Below are 27,682 nucleotides of genomic sequence, written 5' to 3' on the forward strand. Positions count from 1 at the left end.
TCTGGTCTCCTCACTTGTTCTGCTTTAAAAAAGTCAAATCTTCTAATTAGAAGATAAAAAATAAAAGTGAGTGCACAGACTCCACTATGTGATTCCTCTAAGAAATCAAAGCTTTTTCATTTTCAATTTTCTAGCATGACAACATAAAACAATCTCATTAAGGACTTTGTGAAATATTGATAAAGTTTAGGCAAAGTTCAGGCAGCAGTGAATTAAAAAACGTGTTTTAGAGTTTGTGTAAAAATTGGGTAACTTCAGATTTAAGTTTTCAGGAAGCTGAAACTGAACAAAAAGATAAATCTCACAGGTAATGATCAGTCAAGAGATACTCTCAAAATCAAAAACCTAAGAGGAGCAGGGAAGCAACCAGATGCTCTGAAATTCAAGCTTAATAGGAAGAAATGTGACGTGCTACATATGGAGGTCTCAGCCAGCCAGCGAAGGAATATTCTTTTATATATACACATAATGGGTCTTTAGGAAAAGAAAGATATCTCCACTGCAGAGGCTATCTTCCCAAAGGTGGCAATCATGTTGCAGTATAAATAGTACTACAGAGAACTGATTTTCAAGTCCAAGAGAAGTGCATTCTCAAAGTGGAACTCTCACAGAGAGGCAGGGATTTGGAGCAGGTTTTTAAATTGCTTATTAAAACAGGTGATGGAATCTCTCTCTGCTTTAAATCTGTTTTAAAATGAATCTTGAAAGATTGAGATGTGAGTGATCTAGGAAGAGTATAAATTGAAGTTTCCATATGTATCTGATGAAGTTTTAAACGTTGAGGAGTTACATGTCATCTAAAATGTTTTATCCCTCTGGGTCGGAAGGCCTCAGTAGATGTCTTTTGTCTGTTGATTTGCAGACATGTGATTAGGGTACAGATGGCACATGCCAACAGGGAGCAGCCTCGTCAGGATGACATTCTAGTCGGGATGATTGTTGCTTCCCTGGCTTACTCTGGGAAACAGCATTTGCCTCTAAGAGACAAACGGAGTTCCCCAGTTAAGTCATCCAATTTTAAAAGTTTCCCATCAGAAGCTTTAACTCAAGATGTCTGACAAAGACAAAAGTATAAGTGAAGACTCAATACAGTCTGGAATGGAACTAAATTTTATGTACCATGTATATTTATTTTAAAATTAAATTAGATTCCATGAACAATGAGCTAAGGCTCTAGGACCCCTTTGCTGGGAAGCTATGTGTACCAGTTAACCAACAAAGTGAATATTTCTCCTGGGCATTTTTTCATTAGGTCTCAAAGGTGTCCTCTTCCTTGTGCCCTGTCAGCTCCTGACTCTCTGACCAAGGATGACATCTTCTTTCTCTAAAACTCTTTGTATAGATATCCCACTTGGGTTCATTCAAGTGAGCAGAAAAGGTTCTTTATGCATCAAGGTCATATAATTAGATTGTCTGATGGAGGAACATGGATATTATGCCCACTTACTCACTGCCCTGAATGACCGTCCTCTCTCCTCTCCAGTCAAATTCACGCCTCCCATCTCGGATTCTGTTCGAGAATCCTGAAGGATGTTTCCAGGATACTTCCAATATTCTATTTTATAGCTTTTGTTCATCTTGGTTTCTATTTTCCTCCTCTTGATTTGTCACTCTTCTAGATAGAGTTAACATTTATCAGGCAACTATAATGCATCAAACATTTCACATGTGTTTTTCTAATATCCCATTTAGTCTTCAAAACAACCCATGAGGTAAATATTATCATTTCACAGAAGAGAAAACTGTAGCAACAGTAATTGGTAGCTTTTCCCTCTGTCTGGCTCCAGTAATCTATTTGTTTTTCAATTTTCTAAGACACTGCCACACACATTGCTCTACTTAAAGTGAAGTCAAAAGCAGTCTGAAGATTCTTGGACATCAGACAAAGCCTAAGTCAAGATTCAAGGGCTTCTGCTTACTTGAGAGCAGAGCTCACACCCATCTCAAAAGACAGGCTGCCAGCTTTGCATGATGTTCTGGGAAATAATAGGCCAATAATGCTGTACTTAGGCTCCAGGCTTTGAGCTTGGGCAGATTGCAGTTTCAAAAGGCCTGGAGCTTACGTGTTTCTGGGCATACCATTTAAGACTTTTTTCCTATGTTATTTTTAGAACGAGAAAATAAATCACTACATATTGTGATTTTTTTTTAATTGACAAGTATCATAGAAATTTCCAAATTAAAAAAATAATAATATTAACACAATTTTATAATGTTTTTATTTCCTTTTATTTTTTGTCTCTTATCTCTTTAATTTCTTCCTTGTATAATAAAATTATAATTCAGTTTTTTCTAATATAGTTGATCAAAAAATGTTTTTTAATTTATATCTATCATTTAGAAAACAATTTTTTTTTCAGCTTCATGTTTTATTATTGGTAATGTCACATAAACTTTCAAAGTATTTATTACTTATTTACTTTAATATAAAACAATGTGACACTAGAATAAAAATACATATCTCTTTTTTTCTGGTTACATAATAAACAAAACATAATAGGATGGATATAAAATATTATCATTTTTAGGTATTCCTAGTACTTAATATATTTATTTTTAGGAATATCTTCAAATGTTTATAGGCAAACAATCAAACTCCCCGCCCCCCAATTTCTTAGTAAGGTAAAATACACATTAAAATTTACCACCTTACCAATTTTTAAGTGTACAGTTCAGTGATATTAAATGCTTTCTTAATGTGCTACCATCACCACCATCCATCTCCAAAAAACTTTCATCAACCAAAACTCTATACACATTAAATAATATCCCCCCGTAGCACATGGATTTTTATGAACATGATTGAAATTGGAAAAATTTCCATCAAGTTCATAATTTAAATGTAAGTTTTAGAAGAATTCCTCAGAAGTAGCTTTTGTCTGTGTACACATCAGACATGGCTTCTCCATGCCATGCACTCTTCTGGTGCTGAATACTACAGACAATGTTCTATTGAGAAATGACCTCTGGCCCTGCACCATTCAGTTATAAAGCTGCGTGATTGTGCATAGGAGGCAACAGTATTCCTAAATCACAGTGACTAGCAAAAATGATATATGACAGTGGCTTCAAACCATATGGTTATGTCCCCCTCCCAATCTAAAATGAATGTGCATTCACAGCACTTCGTTCCCTTAACTGGATCTCAAAAGATGCTAACTGGCATGAGAAATGTGAAATAGGGAAGGGCAGGAGAAAGAGACAGCAGTATCAACCATTTGTAGTTAAATATTTTAATTTAATCAATTATAATTAAAATATCCTACTTTTACAAAATTCATAGCATTATGCCATGTCGACATAATGGGTTAAACTATAGTCCCCAGAGTTTTTCTTCCTATGGATTTCTACTTAGGAAAAACCACAAAAGAGACACTTGTAGGAGGTTTGAAAAGTAGAAAGGAATCAGTGGCCTTTCTGTACTTCACACTAACTGTGGCAAGTTTGGTGCCTCACCTTGCTGGCATAGGCAGTGAACAGACAACAGTAAATCTCACCAGTTTCAGCCCCTTCTCCTGAGCTCTGGTGCTTGTATACAGGTTCCTGTTTGTCCTTACTCCCTCACCTCACATCTCTTTCATTCTGACTATGGACTGAAAGCTCCAGCATCCAATGCAAAGACAATGACCTACTGCCTCACCAGCTCCCACAAATCCCTATAACAGATTCCTTCAGATCCATGTATGTCTTTCCATGGTCCCCTCCTCTAATTGAACCCTGGCTGACACATATGTTTACAAAATGATGTAATCATTTTAGGACTTTACTAGGGGATCCCAAAGGTTCCCCTTCTTTAGCTTTACAATAAATTCATCTCTAGTCCAGAGTTTTGTGCCTAGGATTAGTCTCCGGCGGTCATATTGTTTCATGACAATTAGCATTTTGTGACCCCTGGGATGATGAGAAGTATTTGTAAGCATAATCTGGTAGGAAAAAATTACAATATTTGGGTGTAAGTCTGGATGAAAATGAGCATCTCATGTTGCATCAATATGAGTTGTCCTGGGTAACAAAATTAAATATCTTCTCAGTAAGAAATGCTTGAGGCATTTTGGTTAATTTTCTGTCAAATATCAAAATATTAAAAGATATCCATTTTTTACTGTAAAGTGTTTTTCTCACAGCTTAAAAAAATAGGCATTCACCAAGTCATACAGGAAGATACTTTCTTCACGGTGTGCAAATGTAAAATATTAATTGATTTTACCAGTGTGGACTCTGCAGAGAATTCTGGACTCGTTAACCGTGATGGTAAAATATAGACAGATAAACATTGTGTAATTATTTTCAAGGATGCCTTCAAGGTACTTTCACTAAGATTGCCTTATTACTCTGTATATTTGAGACAAGTTTTAGAAACTTATGACCACAATATAGCTATTTTATGAGTTGTTGTTTCTTTTTAACACTTAGAGGAGAGAACAAGGAGTTTAGAGCAGAGAACCAATGTCAGATTTCCAGATCTACCCCTTATCAGCTGAGATGGCTTTGAGCAAAGCTCTCACATTGTAAGAACTCATTTAAATTATCCATAAATAGGAATGCTTGTTACCAAGTTTGGCATTCAGAATTATCCCAGTAATTGAGCTAAAGTTTAAGGGAAAGGTAGGCTAACTCAGGTGATAAACAATCCCCAAATCTCAGTGCCTCAGCAAAATAAAAGTGTTTTTTTTGTTTGTTTTTTGTTTTTTTGTTTTTTGTGTTTTTTTGGCTTATAACACACTTAGTATGGCTCATAGCACATGGAGACGCATTCTGCTTCTAGCTTAGCGTTCCACCTCCTTCTAAGACCTTGGGAACCTCTGTTTGCTGGGAAAGGAAAAAGGCTGTGAGAATCACACATAAAAAAGCCTTCAAGGGTCACACCTGGAAGTGGGGCCCATGTCCCTGACTCATTTCTTCTGAAACAACACTGAACTATTCCGAGTGACCCACACATTCCATGTTGTTCTACCTCTGACTCTTAAAATGTGCTGTCACCTCTGCCAGGAAAGCTGCAGGATTATTTGTCAGCCCTGGACAATTCTGTTAATCTTTTCAGGCCCTTTTTAAGTGACATCAAACTAATGGCTTTAGTAAGCATGGCTATTCTTTTGTCAAATGTAAACTAGACTTTGTACATGTCCTCATCATGCTGTATTATATTGTAAAAGGTGGCATGTCCATTTCTTCATTATTCTTTTGTTTTTTCTTCTTAACATCCCTCAAACAGAATAATTATTATATAGTTATCAGTATAATAATTGTAGAACCAAAGTGATATGTAGAATATACAACCAATGCTGCGGAAAGGATGCTTACTAATCAGGGAGATACCCAATCAGACTGCTTGCTGGATGCAAACCTTTGATGCAGCTAGAATCTGAACACTGGCTGTGTCTGCTCTGCACTGAAATGTTCTCAATCAGCACTTGACTGTTCTGTAGGAAGGGGTAAGAAATAAACTTAGAGCAGTAATGAGGCTGTTTATAATTCCCATAAGCAGCAAAGCTAGCATTTTAATGCCTGACTTCTTAGATCAAGCACTTATCTCTTTTTCACTGTATCCCATGAACTCAACTCTCAAGAAAATTATGATTTTGTTGCAAGTCAATGCTGACACCCATAAAACAAGCAATGACCTATTCCAGACATGAAATGAATAGATTTCTCAATGTATGACCCCAACAAGAAGCAGGCAGATTAGGGAAACTGCACTGGAATAGAGTCCCGGAAAACAGAATGTGGCAAGGATTTTTGTACTAATTCATGCCTGGAGTAAAGAGGTTGGAGATCTTCACTTGGAGGCCTTACTCACCAGATGGCGATTTCAATACCAAAGCCAAGGTCACCGAGTAAGGCCGTTTCCATGTGCTGTTCACATTTCTCCCCCACATTTTTATGTTTTCCTCTCATGTGGTAGCCTGGACTTATACTGAATCTTTGTGTGATTTAAAATAGAATTCGGATTAAAATGATAGATACATTTAAGCCTTAAATCTCACCATCGTATTTATTTAACTAGTATTTTTTTCTCCAGAAGAAAAATATATCTATTTCTCTTTAATTGATATATAATTAATTATTTCCATGTAATATGCCCAGATATATAGAGTCCTAGGTAAGCTATAGAATCACTGTCTTCAGATTCAGATGTGCATAGACATTTTCCTGTGCCATGCTTAGTCCTCTTTAAAGAAGACCTGCAATTACCTCTGCTTGCTTAGGTCTTCATTTCCTCAGGGGAATGATTGCAGTGGTATCCTCACTTATATTCTGCCTTAATTCAGTCTAGTTCTGGTCCAGCTTCCAGAGAAGTGTCCCAAAAGTTTGCTTCCACTAAAGATATGTGTGGCTCTCATAGGTTCCCTCAGGGGGCTCTCCTAGTTTGTTCATTCACATGTTTCTAAATTCATCAAGTAATTTGTGGAACATCTACTATGAACTAGACTAGTACCTAAAAATACAGAGATATTGAAGATCCAATTCCAAAAAAAAAAAAAAAATCATTCTATAAATGAAGCAAATAATTTAACCTATTCCCTTATCTGACTTAACATTTGAGAACAGGGACAATTTCTTATTTATCTATGTATTTCCCAGCACCCAACTCTATACTTAACATATGGCTGGGATATAGTACATATTTGATAAATTCACTGAAAGATCATGTAAACGCACTCTATCTTTATTTGTTTTTTTTTTTTGAAATTGCTTTATTATATTTATAAATAGCAGCAATTGGTAACTCCCATTTGTTGAATGCCTACTGTGGGTGAAGCACTGTGACAACTAATTTTGATATTTTACCTCATCTAATTTTCATGAAAAAAAAAAACTTGAAAGGAAAATAAAACTCAAGAAATAAAGCAACTTACCAAAATCTTTGTAAATCAGAGCTGATTCAGAGATATCAGCTTCCAAAAGTTTTCTAGAACAACATCAAATAGTAAATGATAAAATTATTAACCAAGAGTAGAGTTATCTAATTAGCGAGTTAGTAATCACTTTTGATTTGTACAAATACATGATAAACATAACTCCCTCAAAGAAACACAATGTCATGAGGCAAAACAAAACAAGAGAGAAAATACATAGACGCTTAGCATTCTGGGCAAAAGTTGAAATTATTATTTTGATTGTGGGTGTGTCAATACTTGAATTTTCAGCAAGTGAAGCAGAATTGTAAAAAAACTCATGATATATGTCATTATTTAATAAGTGTGGCTTTCAAATTTTATTTTTTAAACAAATTTTAAATTTTAACTTGCAAAAGAATCTCCTAGGGATTTGTTAAAACATTGTTACCACAACCCTATGCCCCAAAATTTCTGATTCAAGATGAAGTCCATGAATTTCCATATCTAGTAAGCTCAGAGTGATAACAGTTGCTGTTGGTCTGAGGACTGCACTCGGAGAACCACTGCTTTAGAAGCAACATATCCCCTCTGAGGGTTATGCTAGTACCTGCCTCAGGATTCCCACTGCTCCATTTCCATGCATTTGATGAGCTGAACTTCATTCACATGTGGATTACAAAGAAGGTTCATATTAAGCACGTTTGCATGCTTCTATTTTAAATGTAACAGATCATTAAAGATAATTACTGTACATAGATAGATTAATTTACCAGATCACAGAGGGTAAAGATGACATAGTATGTAACAGGCATATTAGACACAGATTCTCAATTGGTATTTAGCAACTGCAACTTCATTTTCTATTTATTTCAATAATTGATTTCTAAGGAGAAAATGAAATTGGCTTAGTTTTAGGTCGAGGTGAAGGTGGACACAGGCATATTCCTTTTCCTTTAGAACTCATCTGAGGTCGTTTTACTGGCTGGTTGCTCTATAAAGACACTGTAGGCCAAATGGAATGGACACCAGGGCTTGGGGGCATGGTATTCTCAAAGAACCTAAAACACTTCTGGGACATATCCCATGACCAAACACCCTGTCCCTAGACTTTTTTCAAGTTTATTAAAATATATTTTACTATAAATTTCACCTATTTAAAGTGTACAGTTCAGTGTTTTTTAGTATATTCACACAGTTGTACAGTCATCCTCATTATCTAATTTCAGCACACCAAAAAGAAATTTCATACATATTAGCAGTAATTGCCACTTTCTGATGCCCCTCTCCAACCCTACCCTCAGCCCCTGGCAGCCACTAGTACACTTTCTGTCTATATAGACTTGCCTTATTTGGACATGTCACATAAATGGAATCATACAATATGGGATCTATTGTGTCTGGCTTCTTTCAACTAACATAATCTTTCCAAATTTCAAGATTAATCCATGTTATATCATTCATCATTACTTCATTCTTCCAAATGCCTAGTAGTAGTGCACTATATGGATATACAATATTTGTTTACTCATTTCAGTTGATAGGCACTTGGATTGTTTCCATTTTTTGGCTATTATAAATAATGCTCCTATGAACATTCATGCACAGATTTTTATGTGGACATGTTTTCATTTCAATAGAATAGATATCTAGAATGGATTTGCTGAGTCATACCCCCTTTTTTATAAAGCTTTTCATTTTGAAATAATTCTCTGTAAATTGCAAAAAGTAAATAAATAAAAGTACCAGGAGATCCTATGTACCCTTTACCCAGTTTTGCCCAATAGTAATATATTGCATAATTGTGGTACAGCATAAAAACCAGGAAAATGACAATGATAAAATATAAAGAGCTTATTCAGATTGCTCCATTTTGTCATGCATTCACGTGAGTGTGTGTGTATATGATTCTGTGAAATTTTATCACATGTATAGATTTGTGTAACCATCAATTTATTTAAGATGCAAAACAATTCATCCCAAGAACCCCTCATGCTAATGCTGTTCCTTTATAGCCATATTCACCCTCTGTCATCCCCCCATCCCTAACCTGTAGCAACCACTAATCTATTTTTATCTTCAGTAACCTCCTTTTAAGTAATAAAAATGTTACAGAATCTATGTCTATTTTCAGCCTGTACCAACTATGTGCAAACTGGGACATCAAAAGATCTATTTTCTAATTTAATCCCCTGACACATTTTTTTTTTAATTAATTTCAGAAATCCCATCAGTTTTAACGCATTATTTTTTTTTTCTTTTCTTCACTGAAACCAGGCCAAGGCAAAGTTTTGTGAATCTACTGCAGAAGGGGTTTGATAAACTTAATTAAATAAATAGATGTTAAATGCAAAATGCTTCACAGGCATTTGTTTAATAGGATTAATTTGATCTTATTTATTTCTGTAGGCTATGTATGTAGATTTATAACTAAATATGCAATTGTGTGCTAAATACTAGATTTCAGGGGACATAAGGAGCAAGGAGGAAAATAAGACCGAAACATTTTTAAAGCCTTCAAATATTTACTTGCCTTACAAGGTTTATGTCTATTTCTATAGTATTACAATAGGAATATAAATGGTGGGGCAGAAAAACTGTAGCTCTGACCTTGGTGCTTGAAAAGGTGTAGTCTAAATAGAAGTATTTTGCTGTCTAAATACTATCATTATCTTTAATAAGAGTGGGCTTCACAAAGACATTTCAAATTGTACCTTAGGCAATAAATTAGATGCCAGGATTAGATTCAGACTATTTTCCTCAAATATGAAAACACTGATCAAACTATTCTGTCCAGCTACATTATACATCTACTCATATTAATGTAAAAATCTTTCTAAAGAGTTTAATACATTCATCAATGTCCTTTTCATTGGTGAGCATGATCTTTGTGTGTACCCATAATATCAAACCTTCAAATGTAGCACTAGCATTCACTAGTTGCTGTTTTAAATGGAGGCAAATCTTGTCACTGATAGAACTTCTTTCATTTTTCCTTTGTGCTCTTATCTACTTCTTAAAAGGAAATATGATTGTTCTCTGATAGTGGCCTCCAATGACAACCTAGAACTTCTATAAGATATATAATGTCTTTTTAAATGAGTGGAGATGATCACTTAATTTTTTTCTCCTTGGCCCTTTTATTATGATGATGTATATTCATATATACATAATGCTAATAAATTTCCTAATATTGTACCGCTCTTGAATTTTGGGATTAAGCCCCCACTTGGTCATTATGTCCTTTTAAAATATGTGATTGGGTCCTATTTGCTGACATTTTATGTAATTTTTTATTGATATTCATAAGTGAGTCTCTAGTTTTCTTTTAGTGTGATCTTTGTTAGGTTTAGAGATGAACTTTATACTCATTTCATATAACAAATATAAAAGATTTCTTTTTCTCAGCTTTGGAAGAGTACAAGTAACATTATAATTATCTACCTTTTAAAAGATTTTCTTGAGAAACCATATGATACTGCTGTCTTGTTCTAGGGGACCACTTTAGATATTATTTCATTTCCCTTATAGGAAATGGTCTTTAAATTTTTTTATATTTGTATTGGGGTTAATTTTGGAAAGTTTAAGACCTCAAATTACCTGAGACCTAGAACCATGTCTTTTTTGTTTAGTTTTATGAGACCCTAGTCTACAGTTACTGAAAAATTAGTCGATTCTCAATAAATGTGTATACAGCACTCGTTAGGCAGTATATTAGGCAATCAGTGTAGCAAGGACAGCTCGATAAACAAGTAGCATGCTTGTACTTCCTGGAAGAGTTGCTAGATTGAACATACATATTTACTTTCACTTCCTTCCAAAGTTTCACATAAATTATAATAAATGATATAATTTTTTTAATGGCTTGGTCATCGACTGATTGGAGAAGCATCTTGACTCTTAACCACAGCCGGACATTCAACTATAGTGATGGGGTGATCATAAGATATCTAAACACACATCAGGCCAGAAGTTAGGAAAGTTAAAGGAACACATGGCACATCTGTAGTAGCAGCTGGCTTGGCATGGCTGCCCCACATTAACAACTCAGGAGATAAGTGACAACATGTGTAATATACAATAGCACCTCATTCCCTACAGTAACATTGTAAGTGTAACATGAATGTTTGTGATGTGTCACTTCCACCTTCTAAATCTCATGTAAAATATTCCTCTAAATTATAGAGTCCATCAAGACTGAGAAAACATCTAAATGCACCAACATGAGGATTTCCCAAGAAATGGTCCAGCTAGATAACCTTACAGTAAAGTTCCTGGAGGGCAAACCACAGACATTTACTTAGAGAAATCATTAATTTGTAGACCACTGTTAAATATAAGAGGACTATAAAAGATCACCTGATATTGCAGAAAATAATTTATCATGAAAGATAAGAGACCAAAACAAAACACAAGACAAATGCACCTGCTAAACACACACACACACACACACACACACACACTCACTCACTCACTCACACATGCACAAACACATACACACATTGGAAGAAACTGTATACAGAGAAAAGAAAATGTCAAAGAAATTATGTTATAATTAATATTATCATATATAGTAAAGATATATAGCATCAATGAATTGAGAATTGTATGTTATTAAAAAAATATTTAGGGGGAAGAACAAATATTCTAGGGAATTTAAAAATGCTACAAGTGAAATAATCAAACACTAGAAATAATCTAAAAGAATTTAGAATTAAAAGCCATTCTTTATCTTCTCTTCACAGAAGAGAAATAGGGTCTATTAATTTTTTCATAACAAGCTCTGTGATTCATTCATGATGTAAACTGAAAAAAAAAGTCAAGTAAACAAAAAACTGACAAAAATGAAGAAGCAACATGGCATGAAACAGTGCAATAACAGCAACAATAATAATAGTTCACATTTATCAAGCACTGTCTGTGTGCCAAGCACTATGCTAAATGCTGTATGTGGATTATCTCTTTGAATCTTCGCTATGTCGTATGAGGTAGGCTTTTTTATACCTATATCCATATGAAAAAATTAATGCTTTGAAAGTTTATTAGCTATCTATTACTACATAATGATTTACAGCAAAATGTAGCATCGGAAATAATTGACATTATTACTTCCTAGTTTCTCTGGGTCCTTGAGCAACTTATCTGGATGGTTCTGGCTGGGTCTTTCACAGGGCTGGTGTAAGAAATCAGCCACGGGTACAATCAGTTTTTAACTGTGGAGATCTGCTTCAGAGCTCACTCCCACGGCTTGTCTCATAGGTTTCCAAGCTCACTTATATGGGGCTTTCTTCAGGACTGCCTCAGGACATAGCAGTTGGTTTCTCTGAGAATGAGTGATCCAGGAGCACCCAAGATGGAAGCTACTGTCTTTTAATAACCCAGGCTTGGAAATTACATCTATCACTTTTATCATATGTTGTTAGAAGCACATCTAAAATTTCAGCCCACATTCAAGGTTAGGGCATGAATTCATGAACAAGATATGAATACCAAGAGGTATGGCTAGGATGAGTTATCATAGTGGTTGTCTACCACAGGTGAATTAGCTTATCCAAACTATCATAGATAGTAAGTAGTAGCCCTCTGATACAAACAACATTCAGTTTGACTCCAGGGCTCATGTTCTTTTTTTCCTTAGTTGATATATATATATATATATATATATATATATATATATATATATATATATATATATATATAAATTAAGTATATTAGGGTAACACTGGTTAATACAATTATATAAGTTGCAAGTGTACAGCTCAATAATATGTCATGTATATTACATCATGTGTCATATCTACCCCAAAATTTGAAAAAGTTTATTCAAAAAGATATTTGCACCCCGCTGTTTATGTTCTTAACCACTATGTAACCTCCCAAATGTTACTCCTTTCACATGGTTGTTATCTCAGGAATGTGGGAGTGTCTGGGGAGAGGCACCACATATAAGAGCTGACTTCCATAAGTGTGATACACACCCAGATGTGTTATCAGGTTTGGAAAAAGAGAAATAAGCTATATTTTGACACATAGGTAGGGTGGAACTATAACCCTTTCATTCACCTTCTACTTCAGAAAGTGTGTATAGCTGCTAGAAGTACATGAGTGCAAAGATAACCTTGAATCCACTTTAATTTATAAAAACTCAAACCCTCTCAAGTTTTAGAACTCTTTTGGTAATGAATTATTTGAGGCACTCTTCACATTTTATCATGATAAACTGCAACCTCATTTTACTGGAATGGGACATTCGTCACAGGGGCATATTAGAGAAAATGAGGAGCTAGTGCTCCATCCTTAAAGCTTTTGGGAGCCATTGAGGTGTTTTAAGCATGGAAAGATGACACAATTGGATATGTACCTGCTGCTCTGAGTTGTAGCATTTTGTCTAAAGCGTCAGGCAACATTCTGTATTCTCATGCATGAGACAGCAGATGCCTCCTTTAAAACCCACTGGAATCATTCATGTTGGTGTAATGAGATTTATATATTTCTCATACCTGCCGATTGTCCAAGGTACCCTGTCTCAGGGAAACTCTGCCCGCTCCTCTCCAAACACACAAAGACCTTTGTGGCTGCAACCAGGCTATGAGCTTCCTAAAGCACAGACTGACTACCTCATTCATGTTCTGCAGTCTGGTGGCGACTACACTGTTAACATATATTAGGAACTCAGTAAATGCCTGTTAAGTCAGAATAGACTAAGCTTAGTTACTATGCTGAGCTCTGTGCATATAGCAATATGATGATGCCATTTTACTTTATTAATAAAATGTCATGATTGTACATGCTCATTCACTTTTTCACTTACTAATCAAGCTCCTGCTGTGGCACTTGGCTAGATGCTGGAACACAGTATCAAATAACATGTGGATACCACTCTTATACCTTCTATAACCACTTGGGAACATAGAGCAGTACAGGATATCCTAGCTCCACACGCCCAGCAGTCATCGAGGAGGTACATACATATCAGCATAGAGAAGGGCCATATCAGATGTAAGGGGAGAACTTTCGGAGGATGTGACCTATGAGCTGATTAGAAGAATGACTGTTAGGATGAACGGAGGATGCAGATCCATCCAGTATTGGGACACTGGTTTGTTAAGACTTGGGGGAAAGGTCCAGGTTATAGGAGAAGGGAAGAAAGTCAACATTGACAATCAGTATAAGTAGGAGTCACTGATCCATCCAAGGGGTATGTAGAGCCATGCAAAGTTTCCTCTCTGTTGCCTTTGTGTCTCCTCAGCCCTCTATGAGCGATCCTGCGAGGTATACAGGCACCAAGGGAACACGGCTGGTTTCTTTTACATCGACCCGGATGGCAGTGGGCCGTTGGGACCTCTCCAAGTGTACTGCAATGTCACAGGTGAGGGTGCAGAATTTCCACTCACTCTTAAGCTACTATATGATAGTACACAGCAAAGGGGAATCCATGAGAAGGGGACATAAAATTCCATGCAAATAAAATTTAAAAGACCAAGTTCTTGGGGGATGGGGAGAATAATATTTAAGTAAATAATAGAATTAGCTGCCAGATTAGTTTCGTGAAAGAAGAAAACTTGTTAACGATCTTGATGATGTTTCACTGAAACCAAAAATTATCTTGATGATGTTCCACTGAAACCAAAAATTAATGTTTTCTGCAGAGCTTGTCAAGGACATTTTCTCTCTTAAAACTCAAAAACAGAAAGCAAAGGAAAACAACCAAACAAACAAAAAGACAAACTCAAAATCAATGGGAAACCTTGATTCAGGAAATGAGAAAGCTTGATTCATGGCTGGCCCTGAGGACTGTGTGAATCCTACATTCTCTCTGAGCTTCAGTTGTTCATCAGTGAAATGGGAGTAGCAGTTTCTACCTTCTAGAGTTGTGAGAATTAGATACAGTCATGTGTATTGGAGCAACTGGTCAGACTAGTCATCCAGTAGATGTCTAAAAAAAAGTGAGCTATTTGTTTTCTCTGGCCATCTTATATAACTTACTACTTTCAAAAGTGCAGAAGGACCTAGTAAAAGTCCATTATTACATGGGTTTAGAAACAGTATATAATCACTAATTTACGTTGAAAAATAATTCCACAAAGCCAAAACGTGATATAATAGTTACCTAAAAATACAGCAATGTGAGCACTCTCTGCATTCTAAGTTTCATTAACTGGCACATCTGCATTTTTTTATTCAAGCTCTAACTTTTGGAAAGGCCAGTGGAATTATGTAATGAAGACGAAAAGTAGGGGACTATTAAGGCTCATTGAGTTCTCCAGCCCTAGGCTTCTCTGCAACAAGGAAACCACTTTTATGGAGCTCTTTCTGTAGCCGGACACTGTCCTAGGCACTGACGATATGCAGAGAAATAAGATATAGTCACTGTCATTCATGAGGCAGTAAAATTGGAGAAAATGGCATGCGATATCACAGGTAGAAATGCAAGCAAACCTTTGCAAAAATGGTGATTAAGGACACATAGCAATTTGTCCATCTGAATACAAAAGACCACTCTTTTTTTTCTACAGAAAATGCTAGTTACATAAAATTGGATGCCATTTCACTTCATTTTATTTCCATAATCCATCATCTCCAAAATGCATATATGTTAGCTGCTTCTCAACAGCTCTATAACATGATTAGAAATTTTATTGCTGTTTTCTTTTCACGGTTGCGGTAACCTAAGGTGTTCAACAACCTGGTTAAGTACTAGTGTTCTCAGTGGATCCTGATTATTTCAAAATGCAATTAACATATAGATCTCTGAGGATTCTTGCTAAAAATGCAGACTTCCCAGCCATAGAAATTCTAATTCAATAACTGCACTTTTACTGAGCCCTCCAAGCTATTCTGATGCAAATTGTCCCCAGTCCACACTTTACCAAAAAACAGGAAAGTGATTTGACTGCAGAAGAAGGCAAAAAGCAGAGCTTGCTATCAAGTGATTAGCTGTGATCACTCAGTGCCTACCAACTATGGGAAATGAACTGAGCTAGCAGATATAATTTATTTTAATCCTCACGACAGAGATAGAAGATATTTTTATCTCTCTCTTACATAGAGGGGAAGAAAGTATGAGAATTTCATGACTTGCTCGAAGTAATAGTCACGACTAATAGAACTAATAGTCATTACTCAGGAAGCAAACGAAACCTTCTAGCGCAGTAATAATCTCTGTCACTAAACATTAATTGAATACCTTGTATTGCTTATGTTTTGCTTTAAATAGGGCTTTCATCTTTGTTTTCAAAGAAATCCATATTAATTATAGAAAATTTAAGAAAAAAAGAAAAATATAAAGAAAATGTTAAAGTCACCTATAAACCACAATCCAGATGTTACCATTGTCATTTCATTGTTAGAATTCCCTTGTAACTTTTTTTCTGTGAATGTATATGTGTGCTTTTTCTATGAATATATGTTTTTAAATATATATATTTTAAAATAATGAATTTAATAGGCTAGCACAGACTTGTTTTTATATCATTAAAATATATTTTGAAGTTAAAATATCTATATTAAATATAGCTTAAATTTTTAAACTCGCCAAAATCATCTGAGTACAATAACACAAAGGATATGATTGATTCACAGGTCTCATTTACATGGAATCTCTGCTTGTCTTTGGAAAGATTTCTCTCAGGTTTACGTTGGTTGATATTTTGTCCAGGAATGCCTAAGATGACTATTTACTCTATTAAATGTTTTGCTGATGTGATTCTCTGAAGCATCGGGATTTCCAACCTGTGCCCCAGAGTGGATAGGCTTCATTTTGCATGACTGGACATTTCTTTTAAATATATTTTGGTCATATGCAATATAGGTTTTTGGCTTTGCTTTTTTTTTTCTAAAATGAACTGTGTTGGCTGAATTATGTAGTTATATATTTAAGCACATTTAACTGATAAAAAATTTTAGTACATAAATATAATGACAATCAACTCCACATTTTTCTATTTGTAAATGTTGATGTTCTTAAATATAAGTGATTTATGACACTAGCAAAAATGTGACCCAAAGTGGTTCAGGAAAGAGAAGGAGGGAAAAGGGAGAGAGGAGAATGGAAAGAGAACAGAACTGGCAGTGGGGGAGGATAAAGGAAGACTGGGTCCATGTCTAATTCCAGTTCACGAAAACACAAAGTTAGTTTTCCGCTTTTCTCAGTAGCATCGCTGGGATAATAACACAGAGAATGTAAACAGCTCTGGGAGGCAGAGACCAGGGATCTCTTCTAGCATCTGTGCCAGCGGCTGGGTGCTCCTGACCTATTTGCTGGTCTCCAAAATCAGGACCAGGTGGCCATCCTCATTTAAAATTCTGTGAGAGAATATGTGAGGTTCAATAGAAAAGGAGAAACTTCTCCTAAGAATTCTACAGATACTTGCAGATTGATGGCATAGGGGTTAAGAAGGATGATTTTAGTTGTAGAAAACACTAAATTTTAATCCTGATAACATCCCTCTTTACAAAGCACCCTAGGGGAATATTAGCTCCTCATTCCTGTAGACAAAGTGATCCCTTACCCCTCCTGGAGATTTAAGTCCCTGCATCTCACCTACTAAAGGGTGATCTTGGGGAAGGGGGATGAAATCCCTGAGAGCTCTAGCAGCAACTGTTCCTGTAGATATAAGGCAGCATGATCTGTGTGTAAAGGAAAGTAGGCCAGTTTCGGGGAGTAATCTAAGGAGCTCATTAGGCTTATTGATAAAGTGGATTGAATCTAGGCCCTGCAAATTTTGACAGTATGCCACACGTAAGAATGTGTTCAAAGTCACTTCGCCCTGGAACTAGTGAGTTGGAAAGAGGGGAGGCAAAGTATTTGGATGGAGGATTAACTGAATTTATAGATGAGGAAGATAAAAAATAAGTTTTTTCAGGATTATACATTTGGCCTACTTTTAACATCTAAATGATTTACAATTCATTTCAGCTCAATATAAATGTATACATTTCAGGCACTGTGAGAACTGCTAAGGATACAAAATTGTGTCTGCATTAGTTTCTCCAAGTTTCTATAATAAAATTCCACAAATTGAGTAACAAAAACAAAACAAAACAAAACAAAACAACAACAACAAATCAAAACAAAACAAAACAAAAAACGGAAGTACATTGTTTCACAGCTCTAGAGACTAGAAGTCCAAAACCAAGCTGCTGGCAGGGTCATGTTCACTCTGAAACCCATAAGAGAGAATCCTTCCTTGCCTCTTCCTAGCTTCTGGTGTTTTTCCTAAACCTTCGACATTCTTAGGCTTATAGTGATATTTCACTCTCTACTTCCAAAAGGCTGTTACACTGCTTCCAAGTGACATAGTCACATGTGACCATCTCTTCTCATGTGACTGTGTGTCCGTTTCTTCTCCTTATAAGAACACTAGTCACATTGGATTAGAACCCACCTTAATGGAGTATGACCTCATTTATACTTGATTACATTTTGAAAAAAATCTATTTCCAATTAAGGTCACATTCACAGGTACCTGAGGGTTAGGACTTTGCATAACTTTTGTAGGGTTAGGACTTTACATAACTTTTGGGGAACACATCCATAACAATATCATTTCAGTTTCCATCACAAGCTAATCATGGAGAAGACACAGAAACAATTAAAATATAATATTAAGACAATGACAGTGTATGCATAGTGTGTGTTGGGAGCCTGCAAGAGAGACCTAACCTAGCCTCTTGTGGAGTGGAAGGGCTATGGGACAGGTGGGTGACATCTCTAAGACTCGAACAGGGCATAGAGCTGCCAGGAGAAGAAGTATAGGAAGACATTTCCAAGAAGAACAAACAAATGTCAGGAACAAAGTTCCAGAGACAGTTGAAACTGCACATGTGTGGAGGCCACTAAACTCACCAAGATATGTCACTAGCTTAGAAAACAAAAACTCATGAAACTGAATGAACAGAAAATGATCAAATTGACTTAAGTGGGGGCAAGCAAAAGCTCTTAAAGATTAACAATCTGAACTATAGTTTCCCAGCAAGGAAATCTGCTGTCTCAATTCCAGGGAAAGAAAGAATGGTTTTATTATAAAGAATTGTTGAGCATGCAGAATATTTACTGTCCCCGAATGAAAGGTGAACAAATCTGAGTACCAGAAACAAGATAGCATTTAGCACTGTTCCCTTATCTTGGATCTAATGGATCCAGTGGATCTAATGGCTACTAAAATTAGGGACTATTTACAAAGGTAAAAGCATACAGAAAAAAATAATGGAAAGGAGATCATACAACAGAACTTGTAAAATAGGGGCTATTCTCAACATCAGACTCACAGAAACGAGAGGAGAGAATGTTGCCAGAGGAGGAAGGATGGCAGCATGTGGAGTAGCTGTGCCTTCCTGTGTAGGAACACAGCAAGGAGCTTGGAGAATGACGTCGATCTCTCCTAGCTCCTTCATCTCCTTCCTATGTTTCCAATGAGCAAATAGCTAAAACTCAGAATGCAAGAGCACATATTGATGTAATGTTTTCAATCAGTCTTCCTGAGACACATGTAAGGTTATATAAGGGTAGAAAGTGCATTTGGTGGGGCAAATATGAAATATTTATGTTAGTCTGTTTAAAGAACTGTCCACAGAAGTCTGGGGAAACATTATTAGAATTCTTCAAGAATCAAGGATAGTGGTAAGGCAAAATCCACAAACCTTGCAAATGAATGAAGCATGGACTTATTCAGTTGACTCCAACCTGAAGTAGAAAGGACTTCTCTTTGCAGATTAAATGGGAGTGGCATTAGGATGAATGCAAGAAACATACACTAACTTTGAGAGCTAACTGACTCTAAAAGTCGATGTCACTCAGTTGATAAAAAACTGAAGGACAAGTAGACAACTAAAAGAAATTGTGACACAGTAAAATGTATTGTTTTATTAAAAGGGATGTCTGGGTCCTATGCACTACCTGGTGGTATAAATCTCCTGGCCTGGATGTGGAAAATTTTCACCAATTATGTGAAGTTTGTGGTTATTCTGGGTGATGTTGATTAATTAGATAAGTAGAAAGGAATGTATTTAGGACAACAAGGAATCCATTGAGGACTCAGAATTGTGCTGCTGGATGAAAATGCATGTAAAGAGGGCTTGAAGGATGGGTTAGATGCCTTCAGGAAATGAGGGAGTTCTGGACCTTGGGGTGAAGGCAAAGAAAAAGATAGGAGTAAAGGAAGAGCAGAGCACAGCAAGTAGTGGTTAAAATTAGTGAATACCTGAAGTACCTGTACAGGAGGCTTAGGTCAACAAGACAGAAGAATGGGACTTCTTAGCTGTTTATTGCTTCCCTTAATGAAGTGATTCATTTGATGTTTCTACTTGGCTAAGCCTCAGTGCCCAGATATTTGGTCAAACATTATCATTAATGTTTCTATGAGGGTGTTTTAAAGATGAAATTAATGTTTATACAAGTGGACTTTGAATAAAGCAGATTACCTTCCAAAATGTAGGTGGGCCTCATCCAATTACTTCAAGGCCTTCCTAGAACAAACACTGACCTCTCTCGAGCAAGAAAAAAATTTTGCCAACAGATGCTCTAGAGCATCAAACTACAACTCTTTTCTGAATCTCCAAACTGCTGGCTTACCTTGCAAATTTTGACTTACCAAGCCTCCATAATCATAATTATATATATTTAAATATATATATACAAATTATATATATAATTTATTATATATAATGATTTAATTATATAAATATAAATATAAATATAAATATAAATATAAATATAAATATAAATATATATATATATATTTATGATTATGAAGGCTTGGTAAGTCAAAATTTGCAAGGTAGGCCAGCAGTGTGATCTGTGCCATACATACAAATATATATATATTTATTCACTTTCTGTTAGCTCTGTTTCTCCAGACAACCTTGCCTAATAAACTTGAGGTACCTAAAGTCTAGGAATTCTACTCTGCTCTCCTCTTATTTTCAATGTATGCACAGATCACACTGCAGTATAACCACCACCGTTTACTTGTGTGACCCCATGGGGTTGTGACCTTCTTGATGGAAAATGAGGGACAGGGTATGTGGAATCTCTGGATATGCTTTACACATACTCTCACAAGTCCATTGTAAATAGAACCCTAAAAAATCACAGCCAAATTAAAGATTAATTTCTACCTTTTCTTCTTTCCTCTTCCCATAATGTATCTTAGACAAAGGCCATGCCCCATCAAACGAATAGTTTAGAACTGTGGATTCTGCTTCAAGTCTAATCATAACTGTACTTCAGTCATTCCACCCTTTTCGACCTCTTCTGCAAATCCAAAAGTAAAAGTGCCGATTGCTCTTCATTGCCTCCAAGACTTTTCATTGATATCCATCCTTCCCCAAAGCCCTTCTTTTCTTCAAACATAGGAATGACTATTGGAAGTACCATTTATTTTGCAGTCACATTGGAATTCAAATTCCAGTGTTGGCACATTCTAACTGTGTGTCCTTGGACAAGTCATTTAGCATTTTTTGATCTTGGTTTCCTTATCAGTAAAATGGAGATAGCAAAAATGGCTGCCTTTCAAAGTTAACGTGAGGATTAGAATATATATGGAAAGTTTCTAGCCCCTCAAAGTTGATAATCATAAAACAAGGTAAACAAATATTATGGTGCATTATAAATCATGTCCTCTCTCACTTTTACTACTGTCGTAGTATAGATGATATCTATATAGGCATCCTAGCCTTAGAAGATAGTCATCTCCTCCTGCCGGCAATAGTTTTATTTCTTTTGCAGGGACCATGAGATTTTTGAGGCTTAGGAACCTGGAGGGAGCTTTTCTGAGGGGAAGATTCCAGTATCAATAACACAGAATTAGATGAGTGAGGCACCCTGACAAGATATGTTTTAGAACTTGACATTTAAACTTATTCCACACAGTTTACATTTTACCATTTTTAATGTTAACAAGACACCTTGTCAACATGTTAACAGATGTTTCCCAGGCACACACTGTCTTCACTCAGTGGAAGAAAAATGCTTACTGATATATATGCAAAATAGTTTGTCTAGAACCACTAACAAAAAACACATTTATTTCTTATCTTGATGGATACAATACCATACCATTTTCATGGGTCTAGACCTGTACAAGTCATCAGGCATTGCAAGGAGTTTGCAAGGAACGTTTAGTCAAATCTCTAAAGCAAAACTTGTTTTTCATTCTCAAACAGATCATAATTTATTTGCAAATCATCTTGAGTCTCCATATTTCATCACTTTTGCTATTATGATGCTCTGTTTCTCAATCCTTTGGCAGCAGGCTCTGTTTTCATTAAAACTCATCAAAGACTGCATAATGGAGTAGGTAGTGAAGCCACAATTGAAGTCTGTCTAATATGTGTGCATATAATTGTGCAATGTGATTGCAGGTAATAGATTATCATCCAAATTATTGGTAGAAAGAAATATACCCATTCAGTTATATCAAATAGTTGTAAGCCTTGCTTCTCAAAATTAGACCACTGGCAATGAGTTTAGAGTTTACAAATGGGCTGCACAAGGATCTGGCTGTGTAGAGGAAATGAGAGTTACCCATGATATAGGACAGACACAAATTATGGCACATGTATTTCTCACTGAGCTTCTTATTCTGTTGTTAAATTTTGGCAGCTGCTTTTCACACAAAAGAAAAGTATAATTCAATTGTTGGTGCCATGTGCATCTGTAATAAAATTCTGTCCTTGTATTTTCTATAGGAATCTCCCTGCTGACTCTACCATGAACATTCTACTTCCACACACACACACACACACACACACACACACACACACCCCAACCAAAAAGGGGGTATTAATTTTCATCATCCTGGCAAAGTCTTCTGCAAAAACAAGCTGGAATAAAATTCTCAAGTTTGTTTTTTATCATACATTGGATAGCCATCATTGCAGAAGTGCTGTTGCTAGAAAGTTGTCACTTGATTACAGAGTGCATAAAATTGTGCTAAATAGCTACTGGGATTGGTCTAGTTCAAGATGCATCAATGTGAAGCAGCTACAATAATTTTTATTTTACAAATGTTTAGATGAGGCTAGGAAGTTATGGAAAAAGGATTCCACCAGAGCCATCAAATCCAATGCTTTTGCTCCATCCAGTACATAGAGCTTCTTATCAGAGCCCAAAGGCGTGGAAGGCAACCTTTACTTTATTACTGTGAATCAAGATGCATTGGTTTTCTGCTAGTCCAGGCACTGATGAAGTACTGAAGATATAAAAATGATTAAGATATGGTCCCCCAAGTTCATAGAGTCTATAATCTCATGTCTTTGTGGTAAAAGACACACAACTCTTAACCGTCCCCATCTCTCATTCATATTTTATGCAACAGCCAGAATGATATTTTGAAAACACCGATATTTTACATCCCCATCCCATTTTCCTTCACCTGTGCAAATCCCAAGCTCCTTATTTATGGATTGTGATCTTAAAGGGCATGGTTGTAAGTATATATGAGCTCATATGCATTAATTAAAAGTCTTAAAACAATGTTTATACTTATTATATCATCCAAATTATTATAATTAGTATCTATGGTAATTATGGTCTGTGGTACCATGAACAGGGTCCTTGATCTTTGCATCTCAGTTTCTCTCTGTAAATGGAGGGTGATGATAGCTTTTTATGCTTTGAATGTAGTCAAATGCATGAGTTAACATTTCAACAAGGCTGGAGATGACTGACACAAAGCCGATAGTAAAAAAAGGTCTTCTTCTCTTTCTCCCTTCCTCTCCTGGAAATACATCCACTATCTTAATGGGCAACAGGCTCAGCTCATCTGGAAAGGAGCCCACAGGCTGCACCCCTGGTAGCACAAATGTCATATCCTGTTTGAGAATCATATATGGGTGACATAGGTGCTGTGGCTGACTAACAATTTACTCAGTTGGAATAACAACTGTATTGTCACTTGTATTTCAGAGGGATGCTTCACTTTCTGTGAATGAAGTGTTATCCAGAGGGAACTATTTTAAGATGAAGAAGAATAATAGATAACAGCTTAGAGGAAGGAAGATTTTTCTTTTATATGTAATATTTTATTATTATTTTATATTAATTTCAGGTATACAGTACAATGGTTAGGCATTTATATAGTTTATGAAGTGATTCTTCCAATTACTCTAGCACCCATCTAGTATTACACACAGCCACTGTAATAATATCGGCTATATTCCCTATGCTGTACTCTAAATCTCCATGTCTGTTTTGTAACTGCTAATTTGGACTTTTTCATCCTTTTTTAAATACCTGATGCTGTCAGCCAAGACATGGTGACTACATAGAGATTCCAGGAGACTGGTTGCCACGACAAAGCTGGGATTCACCTGTGTGAAAGTCCTGAGATTTAAAGTAGTCTCTCTGGGCTAGCATGCAGTATAATCTTCTGTTAAATTAGACCATTAAATAAAACTACTGAGTCATAAAGATGTAGCATTACCCTGAAATTAAAGCATTGTCATCTTTGAATTGCTGATAATTTTAACAGGCACTTAAAGAAACTTTTCGCATATCCCTTTAGCACAGCCAGTTGACTCCAACCAAATGGATGAGAAGAGGATGCTCAGGACTAAGATAAGGAGTGCGATTGAAGTGTTCTACATTTAGTTTTTATATGTTCAGTTACTCGTACATTATTCATTCATTGAGTCAATCACTTTGCTATTCAGTTGGTCATTCAAAAATTAAGTCATTCAAATAAACTTTTGAGTACTGACTGGGCTAGTCATCAAGGTTACAAAATGAATGTCTGTCCTTGTCCTCAAGGAACTCGATTTAGATAGAGAGACAGACATAAACAGATATTTCATACCTGCTGTGGAAAATAAAATAGAAGTCAATAGACACTATAGAAATAGTGCGAAGGAGGCTGTGGTTGGATCAAGAAGTGACAGGAGACGGGATGGTGGTCGAAGAAGCTGTCCTTGAACAGTTGCCCTCTGAGAAGGATTTTGTAGTAGAAATAGCTACGTAATTGAGCATCTATTAGCATGAGGTTCCACATTAGGCATTTACTCTCATGGTACTCGGTTTCCCAGAAATCATGTGAAGAAGATACCATTTTTTCTATTTACAGGGACAGACACTGAAATCTTGAGAGGCTGAATTATTGTCCGAGGTCTCATAGGTTGGTATATATTGGACAGAAAGTGAATCTAGGTCTATGATTTCCATCCCTGGGTTGCTAGGCCTAGACACAGAGGCTCTGAGGCAAAGAAAGACCCATGTGTCTGAACAGATCCTTCCCCAGACCTGTGTTGCCTCTGTCTGTCAGTCAGTGCCACCACAGAAAACATCTCAAGAAAGTGACCCTGAGGGATTGAGGTCTCCATTATACCCACTTCACCTCCCTGATCATCACTTCCCTCATCTGTAAAATGGAGATAATTATACCCATCTTTCAAGGTTTTTCTGAATATTTGATGAGAATTATACTAAGCAAATGTTCTTAAATTTTATTTCTCCAAAGAATGACTTGGAGTGAAGATTTAAAAGGTCATTTTACAGGCTATTCCCAGCAATATTTATTTAGTAGGTTTAGGGCAGTGGTCAGAAATAGGACTTTTAACAAACACCCAAAGACATTGAACTTTGAGAAATATCTATAGAACCTGATTAACTCTTAATTAGCCCGGTGTTTAAGGCTCCTTCCTTAGTCATATCCCTGTACTAAGAGGAGACCGGTCAGTGACTAAAAGAGTTGCTCTTCTTAAGACCTAAACACCAGAGTTATCCCAACACCTTCCTGATGGACCTTTTAGAGCACTTATTTATTGTAGATACGTGGTGAGCCCTTCTTTTTGATTCCATGGAGATCAGGACACAGTCCAATTAACCAGACTTTATTGAGTCTGCCTTGTGCTCAGTGCTACTGTTAAACACTGACCTCAATGCCCAAGGACTTAATATTTAATTTCTAGTCTTTGAGCACTGTTATATAGGTAATTCTATTTAATTCATACAGCCATTCTGTAGATACTTGAAAGCCATGAAATCCTAGGCAAGTCAACTTCTACAAGGCTCTATTTCTTCATGTGTACATTAGGAATGATCACTTACTCTTACCTCAGTGAGTTGATGTGCAGATGAAGTAAAGTTAAATAACCGATGCACCTAATATACTCAATATAATATCTGGCACTCTGTAAGAACTTTTGAAATAGAAGTCACCATCAGCACCATCATAGAAGACAGAGGGCTTGGGTTTGACCCTGATAGATAGGTACTGTTCAAGCTAAGCAGAGAGGAAAAGAGAGAAACAGCCTATCCAGGTAGAGATGTAGTGAGCAGGTGCCCAAGGCCCTTTTTCTTGTAGGAGGGCCCCTGGCTCACTTGGATGTCTGATGCAGCTCTACTTTACGGCTGAACTCTTTTCTTGTTCAAAAGAATGAAATAACGAGTGGGACTCAAAGGTGTCTTTCAGAAAACTTGCTTGCTCTTGTTCACTTTTGCTCTGAGTACAGGATTTCATGGAGAAATGATGAATCAATCCATCCAGATGTCCCAAAGAATAAAAGAGCCAAGATGTGCAAGCAGCTTATCAGTCCATGTTCTGTGACATAGGGGAAGCAGAAACACCAGTTGTCTGGAAGACTGTTTCTATCACTCTTCCTCTCACGTGGACTCAAGTCATAGAGTACTGGTCAGCCTTGCATTCTCCATATGCAAGTGTTTGATTATGTTATATTTATATCTATTTGTAAAGAGAAGCTGGTAAGAGGCATTGACTAGTTAGACAGTTTCCACATGGATTTTCTAGTGTTAGCTAAGAGTATTTTGTGCACCCCTCATACCTTATTTGCAGTTTTGCTCTTCTGGAATATCATTCCCTCACCTCCTTTTTTAGACCAAGCTTTCATTCTTTTCTCCTATGAAGCTTCTTTTCCTGTTATAATTTGTATGGCTCCCCTTTAAATTTACTTAATCAAAACAAATCTAACAAACCAGCATAGTGTAGAAGATCTTGGGCGTGGTTTAAATCCCAGCACTGATACTTTTTTTTTTTTATTTAATTTTATTATTAGTTTCAAGTATATAGTACATTGGTTAGACATTTATATAGTTGATAAAATGATCCCCGTAATTGCTCTTTCTCTCTTCTGGCTCTCCATCAAGCCATTATATTACTGCTGACTGCATTCCCTATGCCATGCTCCCCATCCCCATGACCATCTATCAACTACTAATTTGAATTTCTTTAACCCTTCACTCTGTTTTCCCAGCTCCCTAACATTCTCCCCTCTGGCCATAGACAGATTGTCCTCTATATTTGTGAGTCTGTTTTTGATTAGTTTGTTCTTTTTTGTTCCTTAGATTCCATATTTAAGTAAAATCATATGATATTTATCTTTCTCTGTCTTACTTATTTCACTCGACATGTCATTGCAAATGATAGGATTTTTTTTTCAATGGCTGAGTAATATTCCATTGTATATACGAACCATAACTTATTTAATCATTTGTTGTTGGGCATTTAGGTTGCTTCCATATCTTGGCTATTGTAAATTATGCTGCTATGAACATAGGGGTACATGGATATATACGAATTATTATTTTAGTTTCCTTTAGTTAAATACGCAGAAGTGCAATTGCTAGGTAAAAGGGTATATCCATTTAAATTTTTTGAGAAACCTCTAGATTGTCTCTTCTTAGTTTTGTCAAGTTATGTGACTTAGGTGAGTTACTTGGCTTCCCTGTTCCTCAGTTTCCTCTTCTATAATTAATATTTTTTAACATTGTAGTGAGATTTGTATGAAAAAAAAATCAAGGTAACCCATAAGAAAAATGTTTGGCATTATATATACTCAATACATGGTAGCTATTATTTACTATTTTGATCACTCTATCCCCTGAAAACTTG

The 27,682-nt window shown here is 36.1% G+C and overlaps 1 protein-coding gene across 2 annotated transcripts in view; it reads left to right on the plus strand.

Moving 5' to 3' along the window:
* CNTNAP5 (contactin associated protein family member 5) overlaps positions 1 to 27,682 on the plus strand; it is a 728,931-nt gene that overhangs the window by 469,872 nt on the left and 231,377 nt on the right. For both annotated transcript variants that reach the window (XM_039876503.1, XM_039876504.1), the window contains exon 12: positions 14,086 to 14,205. In XM_039876503.1, the coding sequence (XP_039732437.1) occupies positions 14,086 to 14,205 (120 nt within the window). The remainder of the gene's footprint in view (positions 1 to 14,085; positions 14,206 to 27,682) is intronic.

This window comes from Pteropus medius, unplaced genomic scaffold, assembly GCF_902729225.1.
Source record: "Pteropus medius unplaced genomic scaffold, Ma_sr-lr_union100, whole genome shotgun sequence".
Lineage (NCBI taxonomy): Eukaryota > Metazoa > Chordata > Mammalia > Chiroptera > Pteropodidae > Pteropus > Pteropus medius.